We start from the raw sequence: 27,647 nt of genomic DNA on the forward strand, positions 1-27,647 counted from the left end.
AGGAATGAGCTATAATGGCTGTCCCAGACAGTAATCCCCACATCCATGGTTGAATAATAAAAAGAGTTATGGGCTTATACAAATCTCCTAATGTATGAAAGTCCCAGTGAGGCCACTAACCCACATGTTTGCATAGGAGTCTCACAAACAACACTACTGATCTATCACAGCAGTCAGTTTCCATTTGATATTCCTGGCATTTTAACACAAATAGATCAGTCCAGACATTTTTCAACAATTGTAGCTCCCACAGACAAAGAAAAAGAAATTTACTTACATGCTTCTCATTCCATCTCACAATATTAAACACATATTGTATTTCTGACAATTAAACAAATAAATTTTTTATAGGAAAAAAAAATCAATTCCAAAATTTTACGCTTTTAAACTTTTACAGCAATCAGGCTTTTCAGTAATTTCAGACAGTTCCAACTGAATTGTGAAGTTTGTGAAGCTCATTGCAGTGATTTAACAGTCCCTCGATGTCAATATGTGGGAAATTCATTTGTTGTTCAAACCATTTGGCAACGGTCAGGAGCTGCTTATCACAAAAAGCCTGTCCAATAAACTGAACGCTTAGTGGTAATCTTCTTTCTGAGAGGGCAGTCGGGACTGTTACAGCAGGCAAACCTGAAAAGCAAAACTAAGACATTAATGAGTCGAAAATAAAATTTGTTACGTCCTCAAAAGACTTTTACTTGACTTCCTTCTCTATTGCTGTTTTGTTTCATAGCATTTGAATGAGGTGGCATGGGGGGAGAAAATTGAACAGATAAAAAGCTTGAAGAAAACTGTCCATTCAGTCCATACTATCCCTGAACTGCACTAACCCTAAATAATCTGCCCCACTGTAGATCCCAAGAAACTCAAAGACAGACTGAGTAAATCTGGTTAAGTAAAACTCAACAATCTCGGTCTAATCTCTTTCTATGATATTCATTCTTAACCAACTGCTTTCAATAAGTTAGCATTTCCAAGTCCCAAGATCCCAGGAATAATATTAATAATGAGGTGAATGGATAAACAAAGAGGCTGCAGTGATTGGCAAGATGAAGGACATTGAGACCCTGCTGAACATAATAGAATGTTGGGAAAGGATCAGCAATTGGGAGGTGGGGAAGAGATCACTGACCAGAGCTGCTGGGTCAGTCAGTTTTTGAGGCTCTGGGGAGGGTCAGTAAGCAGGGGCAACAGGCAAGTCAGTGACTGGGGTCACAGTCAATGAACAGGACTGGGGAAGATCAGAGGACACGGTGTTGTGGGAGGAAGCAGGGGTATTTCACATCACTTGTTTCACCTACATATTTGGAATCTGCTTCCAATGTCCTTTTAGTTATAATTCTGAATAAATTAAGATGCCAGCTGTATGAAACTTCAAATTGATAGCTGCATTTAGTAATAAAAGAAATCTGTAATTAAGAGTCTAACGCTAACATGAAACCATTGCTGATCATTGGAAAAAACTCATTTGCTTCACTAATGTCCCTTAGGGAAATAAATCTGCCATCCTTACCTGGTCAAGCCTACATGTGACTCCAGACCCACAGCAATGTGACTGACTCTTAACTTCCCTCTCAGCAATTAGGGATGAGCAATAAATGCTGGCCTAGCTAGCAATGCCTGCATTCTGTGAATGAATTAAAAAACACTGCTAACTTCTCTTGTTCCAGCTGCAGCAGGGACTGGCTTTTTGAAGCCACCACTGGATTTGCTGTTTTTGTCTTGGACAGTGGTATAAATAGTAATAGGTGCCTCTCAGAGCCCAGTATATCCTTATTCTCTAGGCATCAGCACTGCAAGAGTGCCTTTGTACTTAACGCATACAATTCTAGGCTCACAGTCCCAATTTTTTTCTCCGTTCTTGGGGTGCAAATGTCAATCACAAAGTCAGCATTTATGCCTATCCCCAACTGCTCTTGAAAGGTACATTGAGCTACCTCTTTCAACTGGTATAATCCTTGGGCGTATGTACACTGACAACAATATTTGGAAAGTAGTTCCAGGATTCCGACTCAGCGACAATGAAGGAATAGTGACATAATTCCAAGCCAGGATGGTGTGAGGCTTGGAGGGAAATGTGGTGGTGGTGATCCCCTGTGTTTGCTGCCCTTATCCTTCTCAGTGGTAGAGGTCAAGGCTTTGGAAGGTGCTTTGGTGAGTTACTGCAGTGCATCTTGTAGATGACACACATAGCTGCCACTGTGCACTGGTGTTGGAGGGAGTCAATGTTGATGATGGTAGACATGGTGTCAATCAAACAGACTGCACTGGCCTGGATAGTGTTGAGCCTCTTGAGGAGGCAAGTGGAGAGTATCAAAGCTGAACATACCACTATTTGCAGGATCAGCTGCACGGTGAACTGAGAAATGAGTTGTGCTGTGTCTACCTGGAGACCCTTGGGTAGCTTGGATTTTTTTGTTCCTTGCTTGTTGTTGCTTTTCCTGGGTCTCTTGCCTCTTTAGTCTACTAACAGACTGATATTTCTTGTAGGCTTTTAGAATTTGTAGCCCCCTATTGAGACACACCCTGTTAAATTGTTCATGTTCCTTTAAATATTTTTTTTTTTAGTAATTTTGCATTAATTAAACCCTGGTCAAAACTACACTGGAAAATATGCTAATATACTGATCAGGGAGAACTGTGTATAAAAGGAACAGCATTCAATACAAATTCCACCAATAGCCTTTCCTATTCCTATTATACCAATAGTGGAACATCTAGCGCACAGGGCTGCATGCAATAATTTATTGAATAGACAGTGAACTAAAGAAGTGTGAAACACTTGATGAGGATGGGTTTACTGATACAATATGAAGTAATTCATGAAAAATACAGGGAAATGTGAAAAAAACCCCACAAAGCCAAGTAAAACTGGAGTGTTGGGCAGATAAAGTGCTGTGTGTACCTGCTAGGTTTACAGATTGGGTAAAAATATCCTCTTCAGCACTCCTTGTCCTGTTGTCTTCTTTGATAAACTCGTGATACGTGAAGGCATCGCTTAGGGTTGTGGGTGTAAGAAGCACATCTATACCAGATCCAAATACCTTCAGAAAATCATTGGCAATCAGACGTCTCACTTTCTGGGCTTTTACAAAGAAGTGATCATAATTCCTGAGAGATTTAAACATGAAAAAAAAAAAAAGACGCACATCATAAAGAAATGACAAAGACAGACAACACAATGATTCAACTCCAGGGCGACAATATTTCAGACAGACAGTGGACGACATGAATCTCCAACCCTGATGAAGAACTGCAACAGAGCTGTATGCAGAAACTTCAAAGTCCAAGAGTGAAACGCTGACATTTACATAGCACCCCACTACATCTTTCTAAATGTCTCAGAGTGCTTCACATATGAATTATTCGGAGCTGAATAATTCTTTTTTTCAGTAAGAAACAAAAACATAAATTATTGGAGAAACTCAGCGGCAGCATCTTTGTAGAGAGAAGCAGAGTTAACGTTTCGAGTCCAGTCACCCTTCTTCACTTCCCCTTCAGAACATGAGTTGTAAAGAAGGGTTGTTGAACTCGAAATGTTAAATCCATTCTGCGCTCTCCACAGATGCTGCCAGACCTGCTGAGTTTCTTCAGCGATTTGTTTTTGTCTGCTCCAGATCTCCAGCATTCACAGTTCTTCATTTTGTTTTAATATCTTTACAGGGCTGGTTGTTAAGCAAAACATTTCAATCTGAACACCATGAGAATGTCCTCAAGATGGGATCTTATAGTCCCTTAACTAGCAAATAGCTGAATACAGCACCTCCAGCAATGGACAGCTTCCTAGTTCCACACTGGAGTCTAAATTATGTGCTCCTTATATTCTGATTCAGAAGCAAGAGTTCCATCAGCTGAGACAAACTAACATGTAATTTACAAATGCATGTTTAGTTAACATCACTAATGTATTAGAATCCATTTCAAGCTAAATTCATCATGAGGTGGGGAGTGGGAGGAGTTGCCAAGTACATACAGAGGAGTGGGAGGGGGCAAGTGGGTACAGCGCAGCTAGGAGTAGGGGGAGGGGTAAGTTGGAGTGAAAGCAAGAGACCTCTGGCCCTAGAGCTGCAGGCACAGTGTGGCCATTGGCAGTTCCCTGGGTGTCAGTGACTTCGCCCCTCCACGTACAAATATATCTGCTGTCGTGGTGGTGACATCTGTGCTTGTGCAGGCAGTGGCCAGCTTTGCCAGCCACTTTGGTGTTGGCAACACACACTCTGTTTGAGTAAACCGCCAGCACGTAACTGGGTTAGAAAGCTCCCTTACTGTTTTAAAAGGAAGTAATTTCCCGCCAGGATTCTTCCTCGGACTGCATCATTAAATCCTTCATGCCTGGTTGCTGCATACAAGGCTTCTGTGGAACTTTTGATTTCACTGCGGTGTCCTTTAAATAAAAATATTTGAAATGAATATAAAGATACAATGCTGAGGTCTGCCATTGCACATATTTCACATAATCTCCTGTTGTTTGCAAACATGCCATTTTTGCATAAATAGATGAATGAGATATGGCAACAGTACAAATGTCATGAAAAAGGGTAACTGGACCCGAAACATTAAGTCTGATTTCTCTCCACAGACGTTGCCAGATCTGCTAAATTTTTCCAGCAATTTCTGTTTTTGTTTCCGATTTCCAGCATCCACAGTGCTTTTGTTTTTTTGTTAACATAAATGTCACATCTGGACATTGAAAAGTGACAAATTTTAAAAACTGTTTGCGTGCTTCATCACACCACTGGGAGCTGTGCTCAGATGTCTAAGCTCTGAAACTCTGTTCTTCACTTCTCACTCCTCCTTTAAGCTGATGCATGAAACCTACCTTTTTGACCAAGAGCCACCCTTCAGAATGTCTCCATCTTTGATTCAGTGTTAATTTTTATTTGATTATATTCCTGGACAAACAAACAGATCCACAAATAGTTGAAGGCGTGTGGATACCAAATATTAACTTTGAATTTCATTGGTTGGATTCACGTATCACACTTTTAGAACAAAAAGACTATTTCATCTTTACAAAGGGTATTTTCCTGAAGAACTACAAAAATGTCTGCCAATTTTTATTACTAAGCAATCGCATTCCATTTCATGCAGGCTCTACAAAGGCTACCTTGACAGCTGACATCAGCTTACTTCCTCCTTTCTCAAAAAATGAAGATTCAAAGCATAAAAAAAGTCATTGAAGCCTCATCACCTGAGGCCATGGAACCATGGCTAAAAAACATCTGCAGAGGTGAGCTAACCAAGCTATTTTTTGGATTATACAGGTAATGTGCGGTAATATGACCAATCAAGCTTTGTACTTTCATGCTGGCAGAAGGTGCCAGAAGTGAGGAAAGGCTGCTCTCTATTCCTCTCTCCCTGTCCGCCTCTCTCTCTCTCCCCGCCTTTAGTGAAACAGCTAAACCTTGAGCCTTGTCTGTGGAATTGTGAACTGCTTCTACCTCCAGCAAGCAGAGAGATATTCTACAGTGAAATCTTCTGAACTTCCAAAGCAATGCTGCCAGAAGAAAGCAGCTACAGAAACATAATAACAAGAGTAGGCCATTCATCCCCTCGAGCCTGTTTGCCAATCAGTGAGACCATGGCTAATCTGTGGCCTAACTCCAAATATCTGCACTTGGCCGATATCCCTTAATATCTTTGCTTAACAAATAAAGAAACTAGCTGTCTCAGATTTAAAATTAATAATTGATCTAGCAAAACTGCTATATTTGGAAGAGAGTTCCAAACACTAACCATCCTTGTGCGTAGAAGTGCTTCCTAACATTTCTCCTGAACAGTTCAGCCATAGCTTTTAGACTTTGCTTCCTGCCTCTACAATCCCCAATCAGTGGATTATCGTTATCTTACCTTTATCTACCCTGTTTACATCCTAGTCACTTTTCAAAATATTGTCTTATTGAGACAATCAAAAGTCTTTGGATCCTACAGCTGGCCAAAAATGCAAGACACAAACTGTGAACTCTTTCCTTTCTCATGACTATTTAGCATTTGGCCAAATTTAGCTATTTCTACTTTTAATGTGTAATTATGCATACAGATTTCATATGCATGTGTTGCATTTCTACAGTGAAATCTTCTGAACTTCCAAAGCAATGCTGCCAGAAGAAAGCAGCTACAGAAACATAATAACAAGAGTAGGCCATTCATCATTTTTAACCAGGTTAATTTCAGAATATACTTACCTTTCACTTTGTTAAAAACTCAAAAAAACCTGTCTGGCTAATCTTGTGCGATGAACTTATAAACAGCTAAGTGCATACATAGCGATGGCAATTTCATCTTTCATATCTTAAACACACCATTAGTAATCACACCAGGAGGGGAAAAGATCCATTTCAAACCTCCTCACTTCATCATAACCAGTGGAGTGACTCTTTAAACTGAGTAGAGGCATTTTCAAATGGAGCTTTAATTTATTTTTCTAATCAATCTGTTCAGAGGTGTTATTACACACCTCTGGAGCAGGTGGGACTTGAACCCAGGCCACCCAGTCCAGGGATAAGGATACTACTACTGCACCACAAGAAGGCCCCTCAAATGCAGTTTGAATTTGAAAGTCGATCTGTGGAACTAGAAACAGAGAAAATACGAGGAGTAGATCATTCAGTTCTTTGAGCCTGCTCTACCACTCAATACGATCTTGGGTAATCATCACAGTCAGTATCCTGTTCTGACTTTCTCCCCATTTCCTTTGATCCCCTTTAGACCCAAGAACCATATCTAACGCCTTCTTTAAAACATAAATATTTTGTCATCAACTGTAGAGAATTCCACAAGTTCATCACTCTCTGGGTAAAGAAATTTCTCATCTCATATCTACATGGCATACCCAGTATCCTGATACTGTGACCCCTGATTCTGGACTCGTCTGTCATCTGGGACATCTTTCCTGCATCTACCCAGTGTAGTCCTGTTAGAATTTCATAGTTTTTTTTAAGTTACATCCCCCTCATTCTTCTAAACTTGAGTGAACAAAGTCTTAACCAATACAGTCCCTCTCTTCATACATCAATCCTGCCACCCCAGGATTGAAAGCAATGTAAGCAGTTCACAAACTATGTGGGATTTCCGATTAAAGATGAGGCTATCAGGTAAGAAAGGCTGTGATGAGGAGCTGGCCTGGTTCAGTGGCTCAAAGGAGTCCCAGAAATGTAATGATTGTTAGGGATGATTAAGAGGAAAAGGAGAAAATCTTTTTTAATCTGCCATTCATTGTTAGTTGCATAGAAGAGATTCCTCATTGAAATTAAAATAAATGGCTTAATCTCCAGCAGATGTAGTTGGAAAAAGATTCTCTTTTCTTCTGCAAAAACTTTAACCTAACAGATGCAAGAAGGCACTTTTCACAAGAATAGAGCATATTAAGAAACAGGATTATCTACAGACCTGAACAGTCTTACAGTGTGTAATTTAATAGTACAGTTTCTGAGGTCAAGAATGGTGGGAGGCAAGCCAGTTAATTCCAATATTGTTGTTTGTGTAGAAACTAGGTTTACCTGGAAAGGGAACTAACTCCGTCCAGGTGGAAGAGAAAATGCTGCGAGGTACTGGTGTCTCAAAAAACAGAAGAGAGGTCAACTCAGATCAGCAACATTAAAATCATATCAACCCTGGAACGTTATTAGTCATATATATAAATTGAACATCTGATGTTAATTTATTAGCTATGTCGAGATTTAACTCGAAACTAATGCAGCCATTTGTAGTAATATCAGAATTTGATTGCTGCCATAAATAACATTCATCATCTGTTTGTGTTAATTTATTGTGATGCACTCAGTTGCTGGCACAATCTCTGCTACTCATTTCATGTAGTTCTATCCATTAATTACTGCTGGTTTAATTGCTAAGGAACGCTTGATTCCATCTAATTGAATTTTTACAGGTCTATATAAGGGGAAAGAACAAAGAAAGAAGAGAGAGCTACATTTATCTTTAGGATGTCCCAAAAAGCTTTGCATCCAATGAACCAGTCCTGAAGTCCATTATTATAGTGTTGGAAATGTGACAAACAAACAGTAAAACAATAATGATGGGGTAATCAATCAGTTCTAATTACATAGGTAGTGGGATAGATATTGGTCAGGCGATCAGGAGAAGTCCATCATTCTTTTTTGGAATTGTTTTGAGTGATCTTTTAAAGATAAGACAATTGGAGTTTCAGTTAAACGTCTCATCAGAAAAATGGAGCTTTTGATAGTGCTGCACACCCTCAATTCTAAAGTGTCAGCCTTTTACAGTAGAAACTGTAGTGTTATCAATCAACCAAAGCTGACTAAGCTGTGATGTTTTATTTCACAAGGAGTTGCTTGGACACAACTGGTCATCTGACTTCTCAGATGATAAGGCAAAACAATGTGAATCAAATTTGTTCAGTAGTTTAAGGCTGTTATAATCAAGATATGGAAAGATACCCTCAAATTTAACCTGAACATTATTGTCAGGGAATTCAGCAAACGCAACTCATTAAGTCTGTACTTAAAGTGATAAAACCAGGGTGATTGACTGTGGTTGGTGGAATGGATGAGATGTGGGGGTGAAAACAGAGAAGGAGCTGGTGATACCTTGAGAGTTGACAGGAAGTAGACAGAGTGCTTGGTGGTATGTTGTAAAGATACCAACTTCTCCCTTAACGTCAGCAAAGAGCTGATCATTGACTTCAGGAAGCAAGGTGGAGGGCACCCTCTTATCTACACCAATGGAGCTAAGGTGGAGATGGTCGATAGTGTCAAGTCCCTAGGTGCAACAATCACCAATGTGTCCAAGACCACCCATGCTGACGTGACAGTCAAGGCAAACAATGCTTCTTCTTCTTCAGAAGGCTAAGGAAATTCAGCATGTCCACAAGGACTCTCATCAACTTTTACGTATGCACCATAGAAAGCATTCTATCTGGATGCATCACGGCTTGGTACAACAACTGCTCTGACCAGGGCCGTAAGAAACTACAAAGAGTTGTGAACGCTACCCAACATGTCACACAAGGCAACCTTCCATCCATTGACTCCATCTACACTTCTTGCTGCCTCACAAAGGCAGCTAACATCATCAAAGATCCCTCTCACCCCAGTTACGATTTGTTACAACCTCTTTTGCTAGGCAGAAGATATGAAAGCTTAAAGACTTGTACCAACAGGTTCAAGTACAGCTTCTTCCCTGCTTTTATTACACTTCTGAATGGACCTCTCAAATTTCAAATCTAATGTTGATCTTACTTTCTGTGCACCTTCTTTGCTGCCATAACTTTGTATTCCTCCCTCGGTTCAATCACCCTATGATGTTTGTATGTTATCATCTGCCTGTACTCCATGCAAAACAAAACTTTTCGTTGTACCTAGGTACATGTAACAATAATAAACCAAATCAGTTGGAGGGAGGGGGGGGTGGGGTGCAGAGAATAACCACCTCATAAGCATGTGCCAAGTGGTCCTGGTACCAGTGGTTTGCTAAAGCATCACCAAGGTATCCAGTGGAAAGCCTCAAACACAAACCAAAATACTTCCCGGGACAGCACTAGCCCCCCTAATTGGGCTACAATTAGTTCAGGCCATGGTTTTGCCAGTTGTCAATAGTCTCAAACCGAACAGTTATCCCCAAATTTTCCCTAAGAAGTGGTTGCGGGTTCCAAAATAATTTTTTTCAGCCTTTTAAATATGTCACTGTGAAGATATGACAAACTTATCCATTAGATATCAATTCTTAAATCTCACACATGTATAGTAACTCATGGTTGAGATTACACATGCAGTGAATCTATACCATATCGTTATCCATACCATAGTTGCTCCGTACCATATTCTAGTCCATCGAAGCGTGCCATGTTTGACGCTACCTCTGTTGTGCACAGGACATGATAGCAGACAATTGAATATTGGGTATGAGGTAGGGAGACTTCAACAACTCTGGCACCTGCATTTTCAAACAGGTCTGCAGCCTTTGTCCAGGTTTTCAGGGCTTCACTGGACAGTCCTGGGGCATGATACTCCTTTCAAAACAAGCAAGAAGAGGTTGATTAATTGAAAGAGATATTAAAAATCTGTCCCCTCTTTCAAATTAATAGGTAATAAACTACAGTACTGAGACAGATCTTCACCCAACAATTTAATTATAAAATCCAAATAGGAAAATTTTTTTAATGCCGAGGTTCTAGATGATGCACTAAAACAGGGTTTCAAGGACTTTAGAAGGACATTGAGCCCGGTGTCCAGACTGTATAAACTATTTTATAAAGATAGTTTTGGGAGGAAATAGATAGAAGTATCTTTTCTGGTCTCACTTATTATGACCCTACTTAAATAACCTGGGCAGGAATAGTTATTCTAAATCAGAAACCTGTGTTAGAGTTTTGTAATGAACTCAGATGCAGCATGACACACTCACCAATGGTATATACCCACCCATTCCATCAGCAGACTATTATCACTCAGTCTCTCCTAACACAGCATTACATACTCATTTATTCCCCAATACAGCATATTATATACACACCAGCACAGCAATATATACACACAACTATCCCCCAACACAGCATTACAGGTGTGTACAGTTTTCTTATTAATGAACAGATACAAATGCATTAAAAGTAATTCTGAGAAGGTATACACTGATAGCAAGTATGGAAGGATCATCTTATGAAGAAAGGTTGGACAGGCTGGGCCTGTGTCCAATAGAGTTCAAAAAAATGAGAGATGATCTTATTGAAACGTATAATGTCGAGGGTTTTCACATGACGGATGCCGAAAGGAGGTTTTCCCCTTGTGGGAGAGGCTAGATCTACAGGACATAGTTTAACAAGGGTGAAATGAAGAGAAATTTATTCTCTCAGAGAGTCATGAGTCTGTGAACCTCTCCTCCCTAGAGAACGGTGGAGGCTGGATCATTGAATAGTTTTAAGGCAGATAGATAGATTGATTCTGAATCAACAGGAGAAAAGGGTTGTCAGACTAGGCAGCAATATGGTGTTGACACAACAAACGGATCAGCCATAATTTTATTCAATGACAGAGCAGAATCAAGAGGCCAAGTGGCCTGCACCTGTTCCAAGTGTGTATATCTGTATTGACACAGTAGTATCGACCCATCTAACACTGACACAGCATCGCATACCCACTAAAACTAGAGTACACAAACGCAGCATAACTTCAATAAAGCACTATACTACCTTAAGGATCAATTACCCTTATTCACACACCCAATATTAAGTACTTTTGTACTTTAGTAGCATGTGATCCTATTGTGCAGCATATGCAAATGACAGAAAATATAGTTAGTAAAACCACCACAGCTTCTAAACACATTAGACAAATAAAAAGATCTGAGAAATGAAACGCACAATAATAATGTCTATTTTTAAAATTGCATTGGTAAACCTTACTTATTCTACAGTTACAGCACTGATTTCCAAGTAACCAGGTGAACAAAGACTGCCATTCATTCCTAATGTAAACTGTTCATTCCAGTGTAAACTGTAAGGGTATTGTACTCTTAAACAAGTCCTGTACATTTATAAAATAAGACCTCTGCCGCTTTCCTATCAAGATAATGATAATATGGAAAATAATTTCAATCATCCATTTTTGTTTAAAATGATTAGAGGGGACATAAACATTACCTAATAAATTCAAAAATCTGCAAATAAGAACTTGCATTTATACTGTGCCATGACAGTTCACAATAAAATAGTCACTGAGCTACATGAGGTGATTTTTGGTCAGACGGCCAAAATCTTGGTCAAAGAGGTAGGTTCAATATAATGAAGAAAATGAGGTAGAGAGTCACAGAGATACAGGAAAAGACGGTGGCCTGAAGGTAATGTCACTGGACTAGCAAGCCAGACACCCAGGTTAATACTCTGGGGAATGTGGGTTCAAATCCTACCACAGAATTTAAATTCAATTTATAAAGATAGTATCAGTAATGGCAACATCAAAAACGTAAAAACTAATCCAGCTCATGAATGAAATCCTGTTCTGCATGTGACTCTAGACCATCAACAATGTGATGACTCATACCCTCCCTCTGAAGCAGACTTGCAAGCCACTCAGTTCAAGGCTAAATAGGGATGGGCAACAAATACTCTCATTACAATGCAAGGAGAAAGAAAAAATATTTATGGTTTCTGCAGCTCAGGGTGGTGTCACAAAGTAAATTGCTGCAAAATTCAGGGATTCTCAAAAAGTCAGAATCAGGTCAGGGCAAATGTTACAGAAGATTGTAGCCCTGGAGAGACGACAGAATTACAGGGAGTTAAGGGCATATTGAAAACAAGGACAAGACTTTCAAAAGTAAGATGTTATCTGATTGGAAAACAAAATGCAGGTTAGTGAGCACATGGGTGATGGGCAAACTGGACTTACTACAAATAAGGACACAGGAAGCAGAGTGTTGGATGACTTCAAGTTTATTGGGGTTTGAACGTGGGATGCCAGCCAGGAGTTGGACTATTCACGCCCAGGCACAACAAAGACAGAAATAAGGGATTCATTAGTAGATAAACTGTGGCAAGGCATACCTAGTGATGTTACAGAGGTGGATCTAGACAGTCTTTGTGATGATGCAGATACATTGTCAGCAGCTCAGCTCAGGGTCAAACGTAACAGCAAATTTGTGAGCACTTTGATTTAGTCTCAAGGTAGTGGTTAGTGAGAGGGATGGTGCTACAGTTAAAAAAGCACACCAATGCCTCTACATCAGAAGAGTAAGGAAATTCAGCAAGTCCACAACGACTCTTACCAATTTTTATGGATGCGCCATGTAGTGCATCCTATCCGATCAGCTCGGTATGACAATGGCTTTGTCGAAAACCAGAAGAAATTACACAGAGTTGTAAACACAGCCCAATCCATCACACAAACCAGCCTTCCATCCAATGACTCCATCTATACTTCCTGCTGCCTTGGGAAAGCAGCCAACATTATCAAAGACCCCTCCCACTCTGGTTATAAATCTCTTACGCTCTCTTCTGTCACATCGAAGATAAAAAAAGCTTGAAGACATGAATCAACAGGTTCAAGAACAGCTTCTTCCCCGCTGTCAAACGTTTGACTAGACCTCTCATATTAAAGCCGATCTTTCTCTGCATCTTCCCTGTAGCTGTAACACTATATTCTGCGTTCTGTTCTATTACCTTGACATACTCATGTATGGTGTGATTTGCCTGGATAGCACAGAAAATAATACTTTTCATTGTACCTCAGTACACGTGACAATAATAAAATAAAATCAATGTCAGCAGCGAGGGAACAGATTTTGAAGCAGGGATCATATGTGATGGTTCAGCTTCCAATATTTTTGGAAAAAAATTGTACTCATCAGGACTGGATGCTGTGAACAGTGTGATGATTCAGCGACACTGGAAAAGTGGAGAGAGGTGGTAGTGAGGTGCAGTTGGGTATTGTCAGATTACATTCTAAAACTAATGCTTTGCTTTTAGAAAATGTCACCAAGGCGTGGCATGAGGGTGAGAAAAAGGAGGGGACTAAGAATAGATCACTGGGGATACCAGAAGTAATAATATAGCAGAGGGAAGAGAACCCATTCCAAAAGATATTCTGAAGAATTAGATAGGCAAGAATGGCACCAGGCAAGTACAGCTCTATCCAGCTCAGTGATAGTGGCAAGTGGTTGGAGGAGTGTGGTCAATTGTCTAAAAGGCTACAGACAGGTTGAGAAGGACAAAGTGGAACAGTTTACCTTCACCACAGTCACAGGAGGTCATTTATGTCCCTAATGACAGCCGCTTTGGTACTACAAAAGGAATGGAAACCTCATTGCCCATCAATCAGCAAATCAAGAGCTGGATCTTGTTATCAAGATGTGGCAGAGCATTTCCACAGTTGCCAGTTATCCACCTTCATTTTCTGCAAATTTTCTAATTTAAAAAAAAATTATTCAATAGGTAGAAACTTCAGCATGTGGGCCAGTATTTATTACCCATTCCTAACTGCCCTCGAGAAGAGAGTGGTGAGATGCCTTCTTGAACTGCTGCAGTTCTTTTGCTGTTCGTAGACCCACAATGCTGTTAGGGAGGCAGATATAAGATTTTGACCCAGCAACACTGAAGGAATGATGATATACTTCCAAGTCAGGATAGTGAGTAACCTGGAAGGCAAATTGCAGGTGGTGGTATTTCCATATATCTACTTCCCTTGTCTTCCTAGATAGTAGAAGCTGAGAGTTTGGAAGATGCTGTCTAAGGAGCTTTGACGAATTTCTGCAGTGCCTCTTGTAGATGGCACATGCTGCTGCTACAGAGCATCCGTGGTGGAGGGAGTAAACACTTGAGGATGTGGTGTCTATAAATGGGCTGCTTTGTTCTGATCATGTCAAACTTTCAGTGTTATTGGAGTTGTATGCATCCAGAAAAGTGGAGAGTATTCCATCACACTCGTGACTTGTGCCTTTTAGATGGTGGACAGGCTTTGGGAAGACAGGAGGGGAGTTTGTTGCTGCAGGATTCCTAGCCTCTGACCTGCTCTCATAGTCACAGTATTGATATAGCTGGTTCAGTTCAGTTTCTGGTCAATGGTAGCCCCAAGGTCATGAGAGTGGGGGATTCAGCAATAGTAATGCCATTGCATGTCAAGAGGAAATGGTTATATTCTCTCTTGTTGGGGCTGACTGAGTGACTCATGATAGGTTAAGGCAGGTTTCGGCAGTTTAATTGCCATGATCATCCCACTCTGACTACTGCTACTCTCACTATAGAAGTGATCTGCAAAAAGTCCTAGCTAGCAAGATTTGTTTAAATTTCTTAAACAGAGAGCTAAATGAGAAGCACTTAGTTCAATGGAAAATGTACCTAGTCGGTAGAGTTAATCAGACTTTGATATTTCATTTCCAAGAACTGTCTTTAGATCTAACCCAAAATGATGGGATTCTTCAGTATACTGGCTAGAATGAGTTTAGTTAAAATGAACACCAACACAAACTGGCATTCTTACTCAAATGAGGGAGAAACGGGATTTTTATATTAACAATAAAAAGTGCTGGAGAAATTCAGCTGGTCTGATAACTCTATTTCTGTGTCTGCAGATGTTCACATTTCGAGTCCAATGATTCTTCTTCAGAACTTATTCCATTGCTTTCTCCACAGATGCTGCCAGATCTGTTGAGTTTCTCCAGCAAAAAACAGAAATTGCTGGAGAACCTCAGTGGATCTGGCAGAATTTGTGTAGACAAAGTAGAATCAACATTTCAGGTCCAGTGATCCTTCTTCAGAGCCCGTTTCTCCAGATCCAGCACATTGTTTTTATTTCAGATTTCCAGCTTATCATTGTATTGCTTTTAGTTGGGGGTTTTTATGTTGTGCTTTACATCTAGTGTTTGCAACACAAAATGTGCCACAATTAAATGACCAAAGAAAGTAAAGTTTAAAAACTACTACAGTGTCCTCCTTTGATCAGAATAATTTAGAAGAGCACAAAATATGTTATGAAACTGGATCACAGCTTTTCAAAATTCAGTTGCTTTTACAAGTTACCTTACAATAGGTTTACCAAAGGAGATAGAAAGAACTGCAGATGCTGGAGTCAGTGTCAATAGAGTGTGGAGCTAGAGAAGCACAGCAGGTCAGGCATCAGAGACACAGGAGAGTTATGTTTCTGAAATATCAACTCTCCTGCTCCGCTGATGCTGCGTGACCTGCTTTGTTTCTCCAGCTCCATACTGCATTGACATAGGTTTACCAAAGCTTAGTTATAGGCCTCACCTTTGGAATCCCCACACATAGATTTCTTACATCCATCTCATCAGGTAATTCAAAGGGTTCGAAGGGGTCCTGTATTGTGGTTGAGTCCTTTGGATCATGCCCAGCAAGTGTACCTAATCAAGAATTAGAGTAAAATTACTAAAAGTATAGCCCAAAATTAAAAGCCACATAGTGTACAGAACAATACAGTGAACGGCTCAGTTGGCACAATGGGCATTGAAAGTCAGGTCAGAAGGCAGCATTTGAAAGGTTTGTCCTGGAAACTATTTTCCAAAATGTTTTTTGTAAAAAAAATTGTCTAACCCCTCCTCATTCTTTTGGTTGTACTTTCTATTTTTCCACTTTCACTTCCACCTGATACAGAATGGAGAAAGGCTCTTGCCCCTCTGCAACACTACTTTAATGGTGTCTATTACAGAGGTGAGAAGTTGGTTTTATTTTCCATGTTTACGAAGGGAGATGGACAGTGTTCTTGTTCAACGCCAACTTTTGGAGGACAAGCTTGAACCTAATGTGTAAACATGATTGTTCTATAAAATGGATATGAAAGTGGAATTATCAAGAATTCCAATTCAAGAGAACACATACAGTGGTGGAATAGCTACAGTAGAGGAAATGCAACAGAGAAAAATGTGAGCTAATATATTTGGACAACTAGACTATGAAACTAAAGGGTATTACTGTAAAGCAGGTGTAGGGAGAGATTGAGAAACCAGGGGCCTTGTACTTTTATAAATCTGTGGAGATGATGGGACAGGCTGTGAAAGCAATTAACAAAGCTCGTGAGGACACAGTCGTAATAACTAAAGGTACAGAGTACAGAAGCCAGGAAGTTTTGCTGACAGTGAAAAAAACATGCCCAAATGGTTCACCAAACTGTTGTTCAAAATACAGGTAAATATAAGCATATAAATTGAAGCATTTACAAGGAACTGTCCTTCTAATAAGAAGTTGTTTTGCCCAAATTGGATGACGATAGACTCACTGCTGAGCTGGTGGATGCAGCAACAGCATGCCAAAGGAGAGCTGGGTGTGGGAATGGTTAAGATATACTGGCATCAGGGCAGTCCACAGAAGTTTCACTAGATTATATTCACTAGGTGATCCCGGGTATAGAGGGACAGGAAGAATGCGAGGTAATCTTAATGCAATATACAAAATTCTTGGGACACTTGATAATTTAGATGTGGAAAGGTCATTTCCCCTTGTTGGACAGTCTAGGAGCAGAGAGCATAAGCTCAGAATAAGAGTTCGCATATTTAAAACAGAGATGAGAAGGAATTTTTTTTCTCTCATAAGGTAGTGAATTTGTGGCAGTCTTCACTGCAGAGGGCTGTTGAGACCAGGTTGTTAATTAGATTCAAGGCTGTGACAGATTTTTTAAAAATAAGGAAATTCAGGGTCATTGGGAAAAGGCAGGAAAGTAGATATGAGGATTATCAGATCAGCCATAGTCTCATAGAATGGAGGAACAAACTTGATGGGCTGAATGGCCTGCTTCTGCAACCGAACAGGTGGGCAAGTCAGGGGCTGAGGCAGAGCAACTGAATAAAGGGATGGGTGAGTGAATGCATGTGTGGATAGGTAGGGGAGTGGGAATGAATTGAACGGAGAGACCGCATGCTTTTGGCCCCTATTTTGTGAGTTCTTACTAGTAATGGGGCAACGTTAGAACTAATCCTAGGGAATGAGGCCAAACGAAGTGTTGAAGTTTCAATGGGTGAGCATTTTGGGGATGGTGACCATAACTCTAAGTTTCAAAGTCATAATGGAAACGGATCAGAATAGTGCAGAAATTAAGTGTTTACATTGGGGGATGGCCAATTTCAATATTATCAGGATCAGCAAAGTATAGACTGAGAGCAGCTACTTGTCTACTAAGTCTATGTTTGGAAAGTGGAAGTCTTTTAAAAGTAGCAGAGTGAGAATTCAGGGCCAGCATGTTCCTCCAAGAATGAAGGGCAAGGGCATTAAGAGCTGGATGTCAAGGGATATTGAGAGTTTGATAAAGAAACAGAAGGAAACGTATGTCAGGTACAGAACATTAAAAATAGGGGAGGGCCTTCAAAAGTATAGAGAATGTAGGAGGTTGCTTTATAAAGAGATTAGGAGCGCAAAGAGGGGCCACAAATTATCTTTAGCAGATGGGAATCAAGAAAAACCCGCCAAGGTGGCTTTTTAAAAGAATTGTAAAAGTAACAGGATTACCGGGGAAAGGATGAGACCTGTTACAACTAAAAAGGCAACTTTGGGGGGCCAGTGACTAAAAATGAGGTCTAAAATGAATACTTCTCATAGATTCATAGGTTCTCTACCATGCAGATAGAAGCCATCTGGCCCATTGAGTCTGCACCAACCCTCTGAACAGCATCCCATCCTCTCTCCATAACCCCACATTTCCCATTGCTAATCCACATCATCTGTACATCCCTGGGCACTGTGGGACAACTTAGCACAGCCAATCTAGCTAACTTGCACATCTTTGGACTGTGGAAAGAAATAGGAGCACCTAGAGGAAGCCTATACAAACATGGGGCAACCTTGAAAACTCCACACAGTCACCCAAGCCTGAAATTGAACCCAGGCCCCTGAAGCTGTAAGACAGCAGTGCTAGCCACGAAGGCCAACATGCCACCCATATGTGGTCCTAAAGAGTGACTTATTGGCAGGAAAATAAAAGATCAATTTTCAAAAAAATTATTTACACCTTGGAATGTGCTGCCTGATATGTGCTAAAATGGTTATGTGGGTAGATTAGAGAAGTTGAGGTTGGTTGGAGTAAATATGTTCGATGCGTTTTAAAATCATGAGTTTAGATAGAGTAAATGAAGAACCAATCCTTCTATTGACTGAACTGCAATGGTTTAAGGGATTGGCAAAAAATAAGCAGCATCATGGAGAATGTTTTTAAGCAACGAGTGGCAAGGATTTTGACTCAGTGGTTGATGCAGATTCAGTGGTGACTTTCAAAGGAATTGTATAATTAATTGAAAGGGAAAAATTATGACAAAGGGTAGGGGAATAGGACTAACTGGATTGCTTTTCAAAAATGCTGGTATGGTTTCAATGGGGTCTTTTTGTGAAGCACTATTATTTGGCTCTAATTTGTCCTGGCTGAGATGGTGATCAACAAACTGGTATTCAATGGTTAACCCACATCTTACATATTACAGAAAGAGCTACATGGAATCAGATGAATAAGGACTGACCATCTGACTCAACATACCTGTAAAAGGTAAAGAAAACTTGAGAAGTCAGCAGATGCTCAACATGCCAGTAACCTCCTAACTAAATAACACAGGCCCTACAGGCAGGAAAGTGGTCTCTACAGTCATCTGACAGCTTTCACTTCACTGCAGATGTTCCAATATTCTGAGGAAGGGTCACAACCCGAGACAGTAACTCTGATTTCTCTCCACTGATGCTGTCAGACCTGCTGAACTTTTCCAGCAATTTCTGTTTTTGTCTTCATTATTCATGACTGGAATAGCTTTCTGATCTCTCACAGTACTGGGGATATGGACAGCAGGTAAGAAAATGAAGTAGAAACAAAAGACCGGCCATGATTGTACTGAATGGCAGAACAGGCCTAATGGCTTGAGTGTATTCCTGCTACTTTTTCTTACTTTGTTCTAAGTTACCAAAAGTGAATTAATTTTTTCATATATGGTTCATCATTAAGAGCTCTTGGCTCTCGGCTCTCTAACACTTGGTTTCAAGATATGCAAGAAGCACAAATACAGAGATACTTTAATGAAGAGTAACCTACCTAGTACTGTGCTTACATCATCTACACACCTGGTCATAATGCCAGGAACATCCATAGAGTTGACCAACGGTATGAGACCATGACGAGACAGCAGACCATAGGAACTCTTGAAACCTACAATACCACAGTGGGCTGCAGGATTGCGTGTGGAGCCACCGGTGTCTGAACCTAACGAACTGGGAGAAATGTTGTATGATTAGTGTCGTACGCCCCATGCATTCTCCTTCAACTGCATGAGTGTCAAATTATCTCTTTCACTGGAAATTAAGGAATTTGTCATAAAGAATGGAATGAAACAAGCAAATAGAGAAGAAACAAAAGCTGAAGCATGATAAGACTGAACATAAATTCTGGGAAATGAGCAATACAGAAACAGATGGAATGAAGAAGATTCATCTGAGACAAGATTCAATTTGTACAAATGCCATAGGTTGTGAGCCAGAAACCCAATAAAAAGGCTTCCTAATGATTCAGAGTTTGGGATAGTGATCCTTGCTGATTTTCACAGGTATGGTTAAATAGGTTGTTTAGTCAACGTATGTGCTTCATCAATAGTACACGAGACCAGTGTGCATGTGAAGACACCACTGGTAGTACTTCTCCAGGGTTTTGAGGTACCTACTGTAGGTCACGCAAGTCTCTAAAGTATATATTTTATTTTATGGGCCAATTACATTAGAATGCACCTAAACATTCACCAACACCATTGGCATGGAACAGCCAAAAATGCTAGGTTATAAGGAAAGACAAAGAATCAAAACCCATGCGGCAAGATTGTTCATGTGCTATTATTGAGTGACGATACTCTGAGATGAAAGGTTGGATTAATATCATTGAGGTCAGCCTTTGGTTGCCTTCTTTAGGAGATTTACATGAACTGGAGAGAGAGTCAGTCCATTCTTATTTTTCATACTATGTTGCATCCTTCAAAGTAACCTGTCTCCTGCAAGCAAGGAGTCAGACTTTGCCAAGTGCCGAACAAAAAACCTTCCATATTGAACGTAGAAGACTATAATTTTGGCCCTTCATGATCAAGTGCTCCTTGCTCAACACCAGAGCTATTTTCCCATGACCTTTAATAATTTTTCTTCTTCAGGTTGTTGACCTGGATTTTATGATAGTGTTGAAACTAAAATCATCAATGCTCACAATAATTCCTCCACCAAAACTGACAGAAACTTCCAGAGTTTGCACATACACAGTTGAACATGGCAATCAAAAAGCTGCTGCATATGATTCTACACTTCTCCATAAAACCTCCTTTGAAACCTCCATAGACTACAATCAGTTAGAGATGACTGAACTGATGTGAACTTCTGCTCTTTGTAATTTTGCCTTTAAAAATCCCTGTAAAAGCTACGCTTTATGTGCGAGGCACTACTTGCTTTTGATTTCTAAAGTGCTGAAGAACCTCTCTGACCTCCGAAATCTAATTTTATACTTCACATTTTTCTATTTTGTTAAAATGTTCCAAATTTAGTCATTAAAACCGGAATTCAGCTTCTATTTCAGGCCCAGATGTGTATTTCATGCTCATAGAAAGTAAATGAGTACATGTTACTAACTGGTTTATTGTCAGAGCATCATGGGATGTGGGTGCCCCTGGCAAGGCTACACGTATTACAAAAACCTAAGTTGGGAGTCCATCGCTTTGCCGTGGTCTGGAGTCACTCTGAGCAGGGAGGATGGAGTGTCTTCCCTGAAGAACACTAGAAGAGCAGTTTTTTTTTTTTTTTGCAACTTTAATGGTCATCATTACTGATAGTAGCATTTATTCCAGATTTAATTAACTGAATTTAAAATTCCGCAGTTGCGGTGATGGGATTTGAATTCTCTGGGTTATTAGCTCTGTAACATATACACTATGCTCCCATACAGCACATGATTGGGTGTTTACCCTGCTAGATGACATCGGCATTGCTGATGCCTCAAGATCCTCTTTATTTAGCACCAGATTTGCATTAACATCAAGAATGGTGAAACCCATGCTGTATCTTTGTGGGTTATTTTCTTTGAAGCGAGGGGTGGGAGCTGTCATTTCACCAGACTGCAAATTCTGGGTCATTATCTAATTTCCTTTTAGTCATTGCCATTAAGTGAACTTCAATAGTCACTCGAGTAAGAAATTCCAGATTCTAATACGTTTCATAAATCTTTCATTTCATCTCTCAACAATTTTTTGAGTTTATTATTAAATATCTGTTTCACCTTCTCTGCTCTAGTGAATATAGCCATAACCCGCGAGTCCCAGCATATAACATCTCATCCATACATTTTACTTAAACGGAATTTTTACATTGTTGCACCAGTTTGTTGCAATGGTAGGGGAGCAGGAAACAGGATCATGGTTCTATAGATCCTTGTTTATCATAATTTTAAATCATTGTAAGTTGGACCACCAAGAATAAAAGAAACATTCATCCAATGCTGTCCATGGACTGCCAAACAGTTGACTAGATAGAAGAAAAGCTTCCTAAACAACACTAATGAATGGTTATAACTTTACTGAGTGAAGGACAATTAACAACGATCCACTTCCACTGAAATTCATAAAGACAAGTACCAGCACTTCTAAAGCCTACAGATTGACTTATTGGTGGTGGTAGGAACACAACAAAAAAAAAGTTGACACGATAAATACAGATTTTGGTTTTGAACATAAAGCATAATTTAACTTGTTTTACTGCAAAAGACAGAAATATGTTTTCTTTTCAGTTGGCAAGAGTACTCTTTTTCTTCGTTTTAAGCAATTCCTTGAGATGAGCATGATTTCTTTCCACTCTGGAGATGTGGGTCCTGAGGTGATTAAATAGTCCAATGTTAGAGCTGCAATACCTGCTGTGGGTAGGCCAGGGGTGCCTGCAGTAGAGCATTGGTGGGATCATCTTGTTTTCATACGCTGCTCTACCTGTGCTTCTATCTAGCCTGGTGGGAAATACTCGAACAATTCATACCTTTGTGGCTGCTGCTTCTCCAGTTTGGGGGACCTTGGTCTAGCAATTCCCACAAGTCAGTGGGGATAGTGCATATTTTCAGGGAGGTTTTAAGGACATTCATATCCTTCTGCTAACTGCTTGCTGTGACATAACTGGAGTGAAGCTTGCTCCCTGTGTGGATGAGGAAAAGGGCCTCAGGGAGGATGAGCCAATTGACTGCTGCACCGTGGCATGGGAGGCCATTCAAGAGGGGGGGGGGAGCAAAATGTCAAGTGGTAGTTGTAGGGGATTCTATAATTAGGGGGATAGATAGTATCCTTCGTAAGCAGAATCGAAAGTCTCACATAGTGTGTTCCCTGCCCAGTGCCAGGGTAAGGGATGTCTCTGACCAGCTTGAAAGGATATTCAAGAGGGAGGGGGAGGATCCAGTTGTTGTGGTCCATGTCAGAACAAACAACATAGGCAAGACTAGGAAAGAGGACCTGTTCAGGGATTATCGGGAGCTAGGAACCAAATTAAAGAACAGGTCCTCAAGGGCTATCATCTCCGGATTACTGTCCGAGCCACGTGCAAATTGGCACAGGGACACAAGAATAAGGGAAGTAAACACGAGGCTAAAAGAGTGGTGTGGGAAAGAGGGGTTCTTTTTCATGGGGCACCGGCATCATTATTGGAACAGGAGGGATCTGTACTGCTGGGACGGTCTCCACCTGAACCAAGCTGGGACCCATGTTCTAGTGAAAAGAATAAATAGGCTGGTCAACAGGACTTCAAACTAGAAATGGGAGGGGGGTAGGGGGTAGGAAGGGGGTAAAACTTCCCCCAGTGGGGAACAAAGCAGCAGGTTAACATCTGTAGGGATGGATTCAACTGCGTGGAAAAAATAAGAAAGAAATGACAAGAAAGGAGAACTCAGGAGAGGTTATTAAAGTCTCCAGCACAGACACAAATAGGACAGAGTGTTTGGAAACGGTTAGGAATCAAATTTCAAGCACACTGGACAAATGAATGACAATGAGAAGAGGGACAACTAATACAGGACTGAAGGTGTTATATCTGAATGCACACAATACAAGAAATAAGGCAAATAAGCTTGTGGTGCAGATCAAAATCAGCAGGTATGATGTGGCTGCAAGGGGACCAGGATTGGGAGCTGAATATCCAAAGATATACATCCCATCAAAAAGATAGGCAGGTGAGCGGAGAGGACGGGGTTGCCTTATTAATAAGAAATGAAACTAAATCAATAGTAAGAAACGAAGTAGGGTCAGATGGTGTAGAATCTGTGTGGGTACAATTGAGGAACCACAAAGGTTAAAAAAAATGTTGAAAGTTATGTACAGGCTTCCAAACAGTAGCCAGGAGCTGGATCGCAAGATGTACCAGGAAATAGAAAAGGTATTTAACAGGGGCAAAGTTACAGTGATCATGGGGGATTTCAATATGTAGGTGAACTGGGAAAATCAGGTTGGTAGTGGATTGCAAGGAAAGAAATTTGTGGAATGTCTACGAGATGGCTTTTTGGAGCAGCTGTGGCAGAGCCCACTAAGAAGCAGGCTATACTGGATTTAGTGTTGTGCAATGAGGCAGACTTGATAAGGGAGCTGAAGGTCAAGGAACCCTTAGTAGACAGTGATTGTAACATGATTGAATTTACTCTGAAGTTTGAGAGGGAGAAGATAGAAACAGAGGTAATGGTATTATAGCTGAATAAAGGCAACTACAGAGGCATGAGGGGGGAGATGGGCAGGATTGACAGTTGGGGCATAGCAAGAAAGACAGTGGAACAGCAATGACAGGAGTTTCTGGGAGCAATTCAGGACACACAGCAAAAATTCATCCCGGGAAAAAAAAATACTAAAAGGGAGGATGAGACAACCATGGCTGACAAGGGAAGTCAGGGACAGCATAAAAGGAAAAGAGAAAGCATACGATGCGGCAAAGGGCAGTGGGAAGCCAGAGGATTGGGAAGCTTACAAAGACCAACAGAGGGCAAAAAAAAAGAAATAAGGAGGGAGAAGATTAAATATGAAGGTAAGCTAGCCGGTAACTTAAAGGAGGCCTATAAGAGTTTCTTTAGATATATAAAGGGCAAAAAGGAGAGGCAAAAGTGGACATTGGACCGCTGGAAAATGACAAAAGTAGTGGGGAACAAGGAAATTGCTGAAGAACTGATAATTACTTCACGTCAGAAGACACGAGTAATATCCCAAAAATTCAAAAGAGACGGGGGCAGACCGGAGTATGGTGCACATTACAAAGGAGGTGACAGAAAAACTGAACGGCCGGAACGTGGGTAAATCACCTGGACCAGGTGGACTACACCCCAGAGATCTGAACAAGATAGCTGAAGAGATAGTGGAGGGGTTAGTGGTGATCTTACAGGAATTACTGGAGTCAGGGAAGGTCGGAAAGGACCAGAAAAATCGCTAACATGACACCCTTGTTTAAAAATGGAGTAAAAGCAAAAGATAGAAAATTACAGGGTGATTAGCCTAACCTCAGTCATGGGTAAGATTTTGGAGTCCATTGTGAAGGATGAGATTTCTGAATACTTGGAAATGCATTGTAAAATAGGGCAAATTCAGCATGGCTTCATCAAGGGGAGCTCACACCTGACAAATCTGTTAGAATTCTTTGAGGAAGTAACCAGCAGGGCAGACCAAGGAGAGCCAATGGATGTTATCTACCTGGACTTCAAGAAGGCCTTTGGCAAGGTGCTGCACATGAGGCTGTTGAGTAAGATAAGGGCCCATGGTGTTAGAGGCAAGGTGCTAGCATGGATAGAAGATTGGCTCTCTGGCAGAAAGCAAAGAGTGGGGATAATAGGGTCTTTCTCAGGATGGCAGCTGGTGACAAGTGGTGTTCCACAAGGGTCAGTGTTGGGACCATAACTTTTCACTTTATACATTAATGACCTAGATGAAGGAAGTGAGGGCATTCTGGCTAAGTTTGCAGACGATACAAAGATAGGTGGAGGGACAGGTAGTATCGAGGAGGCGGGGAGGCTGCAGAAGGATTTGGACAAGTTAGGAGAGTAGGCAAAGAAGTGGCAGATAGAACATAGAACAGTACAGCACAGTACAGGCCCTTTGGCCCACGATGTTGTGCCGCATTTTTACCCCAATCCTAAAGTCTATCTAACCTCCACCCCTACCTTATACTATCATCCATATGCCTAGCTAATAGCTGCTTAAATGCCCCTAATGAGGCCGACTCCACTACCCTCTCTGGCAATGCATTCCACACCCCGACCACTCTCTGAGTAAAGAACCCCCCTCTGACGTCTCCCCCATATCTACCTCCGCTCATTTTAAGACTATGCCCCCTCGTAATAGCTACCTCCACCCTAGGAAAAAGTCTCTGGCTGTCCACTCTATTGATACCTCTGATCATTTTGTACACCTCTATCAAGTCACCTCTCATCCTTCGACGTTCTAAAGAGAAAAGCCCTAGCGCTCTCAACCTTCCCTCTGTTCCAGGCAACATCCTGGTAAATCTCCTCTGTACCTTTTCCAACGCTTCCACATCTTTCCTGTAATGAGGCGACCAGAGCTGGACACAATACTCCAGATGTGGCCGAACCAGGCTTTTGTATAGCTGGAGCATAACTTCACGGCTCTTGAACTCAATCCCTCTATTAATCAAAGCTAACACACCATACGCCTTCTTAACAGCTCTATCCACCTGGGTGGCAGCTTTCAGGAAACTGTGGACATGAACCCCAAGATCCCTCTGCTCCTCCACACTGCCAAAAATCTTTCCATTAACCCTGTATTCTGCTTTCAAGTTTGTCCTTCCAAAATGAATCACCTCACACTTTTCAGGGTTAAATGCCATCTGCCACTTCTCAGCCCAGCTCTGCATCCTATCAATGTCCCTTTGTAACCTAGAACAGCCCTCCGCACTGTCCACAACACGACCCACCTTTGTATCATCTGCGAACTTGCTAATCCACCTTTCCACTCCTTCATCCAAATCATTTACAAAAATACAATGTGGGAAAGTGTGAGGTTATGCACTTTGGTCAGAAGAATAGAGGCATGGACTATTCTCTACATTGGGTGAAAATCAGAAATCTGAAGTGCAAAGAGTCTTGGGAGTTCTAGTCCAGGATTCTCTCAAGGTAAACTTGCAGGTTGAGTCAGTAGTTAGGAAGGCAAATGCAATGTTGGCACTTATTTTGAGAGGACTTGATTATAAAAGCAGGTATGTACACCTGAGGCTCTATGAGGCTCTGGTCAGGCCACATTTAGAGTATTGTACAAAGTTTTGGGCCCATATCTCAGGAAGGATGTACTGGCCCTTGAGCGGGTTCAGAGGAAGTTCATGAGAATAGTTCCAGGAATGAAAAGCTTAACACAGGAGGAACTTTTAAGGACTCTGGGTCTATACCTGATGGAGTTTAGAATGATGAGGTGGGATCTAATTGAAACTTACAGAATACCGAATGGCCTGGACAGAGTGGATGTTGGGAAGACATTTGCATTGGTAGGAGAGACTAGAACCTGAGGGCACAGCCTGAGAGTAAAAGGAAGACCTTTTAGATGGGAGAGAAGGAGAAACGCCTTCAGCTAGAGAGTGCTGAATCTATGGAATTCACTGCCACAGAAGGCTGTGGAGGCCAGGTCATTGAGTACATTTAAGACAGCAATAGATAGATTCTTGACTGTCAAGGGGATCAAGGGTTACAGGGAGAAAATGGGAGAATGGGGTTGACTAACTTGTCAGCCATGATTGAATGTGGAGCAGACTCGATGGGCTGAATAGCCTAATTCCTGCTCCTATGTCTTGTCTTATGAATACCTTGTTTTGGAATGCTTGTGTTGGACATACAGATGCTGTGGCCTGACTAACACAGCAGTAACCAGAGCCTCAGTGCTAGAAACATTGGCCTGAGACTCACTGACACTGAAGTGGCTATCCTGCTAGAGGAGTTTCTGGATTTGACAAAAGCATCGCTGGTGATATTTCTCACTCAGGGTAAAAATTCAATGTCATAGTGCTGGGGATCCTGGGCTATGATAGCTCTGTGATGTCCAGATCTGTTTTTGCTGGGGCTGTCCATGAGCTCCCTGATGTTCTAGGCCACAAACCTTATTATGAGGACATGGAAGATGTGTGTGTTTGCAATATTTTAACATGGGCTGGCTGTTGCACACTAACTACAACACTATTTGGTTACTGACTTGCTCTGGTCTTGTGAAATTACAACTGCAGGGACACAGTA

At 41.0% G+C, this 27,647-nt stretch overlaps 1 protein-coding gene across 1 annotated transcript in view; it reads right to left on the reverse strand.

Annotated features, from left to right (window-relative positions):
- Window positions 1-252: 252 nt before the first annotated feature.
- The window catches only part of qrsl1 (glutaminyl-tRNA amidotransferase subunit QRSL1), a 50,800-nt gene continuing 23,405 nt past the window's right edge, over window positions 253-27,647 (reverse strand). Inside the window, exons 6-11 of the mRNA XM_020526522.2 lie at window positions 19,482-19,657; window positions 15,713-15,825; window positions 9,796-9,988; window positions 4,267-4,384; window positions 2,906-3,111; window positions 253-630 (exon numbers count right to left, since the gene is read on the reverse strand). Of these exons, the coding sequence (XP_020382111.2) occupies window positions 419-630; window positions 2,906-3,111; window positions 4,267-4,384; window positions 9,796-9,988; window positions 15,713-15,825; window positions 19,482-19,657 (1,018 nt within the window). The 3' untranslated portion in view covers window positions 253-418. The remainder of the gene's footprint in view (window positions 631-2,905; window positions 3,112-4,266; window positions 4,385-9,795; window positions 9,989-15,712; window positions 15,826-19,481; window positions 19,658-27,647) is intronic.

Source organism: Rhincodon typus, chromosome 5, assembly GCF_021869965.1.
Source record: "Rhincodon typus isolate 14 chromosome 5, sRhiTyp1.1, whole genome shotgun sequence".
Lineage (NCBI taxonomy): Eukaryota > Metazoa > Chordata > Chondrichthyes > Orectolobiformes > Rhincodontidae > Rhincodon > Rhincodon typus.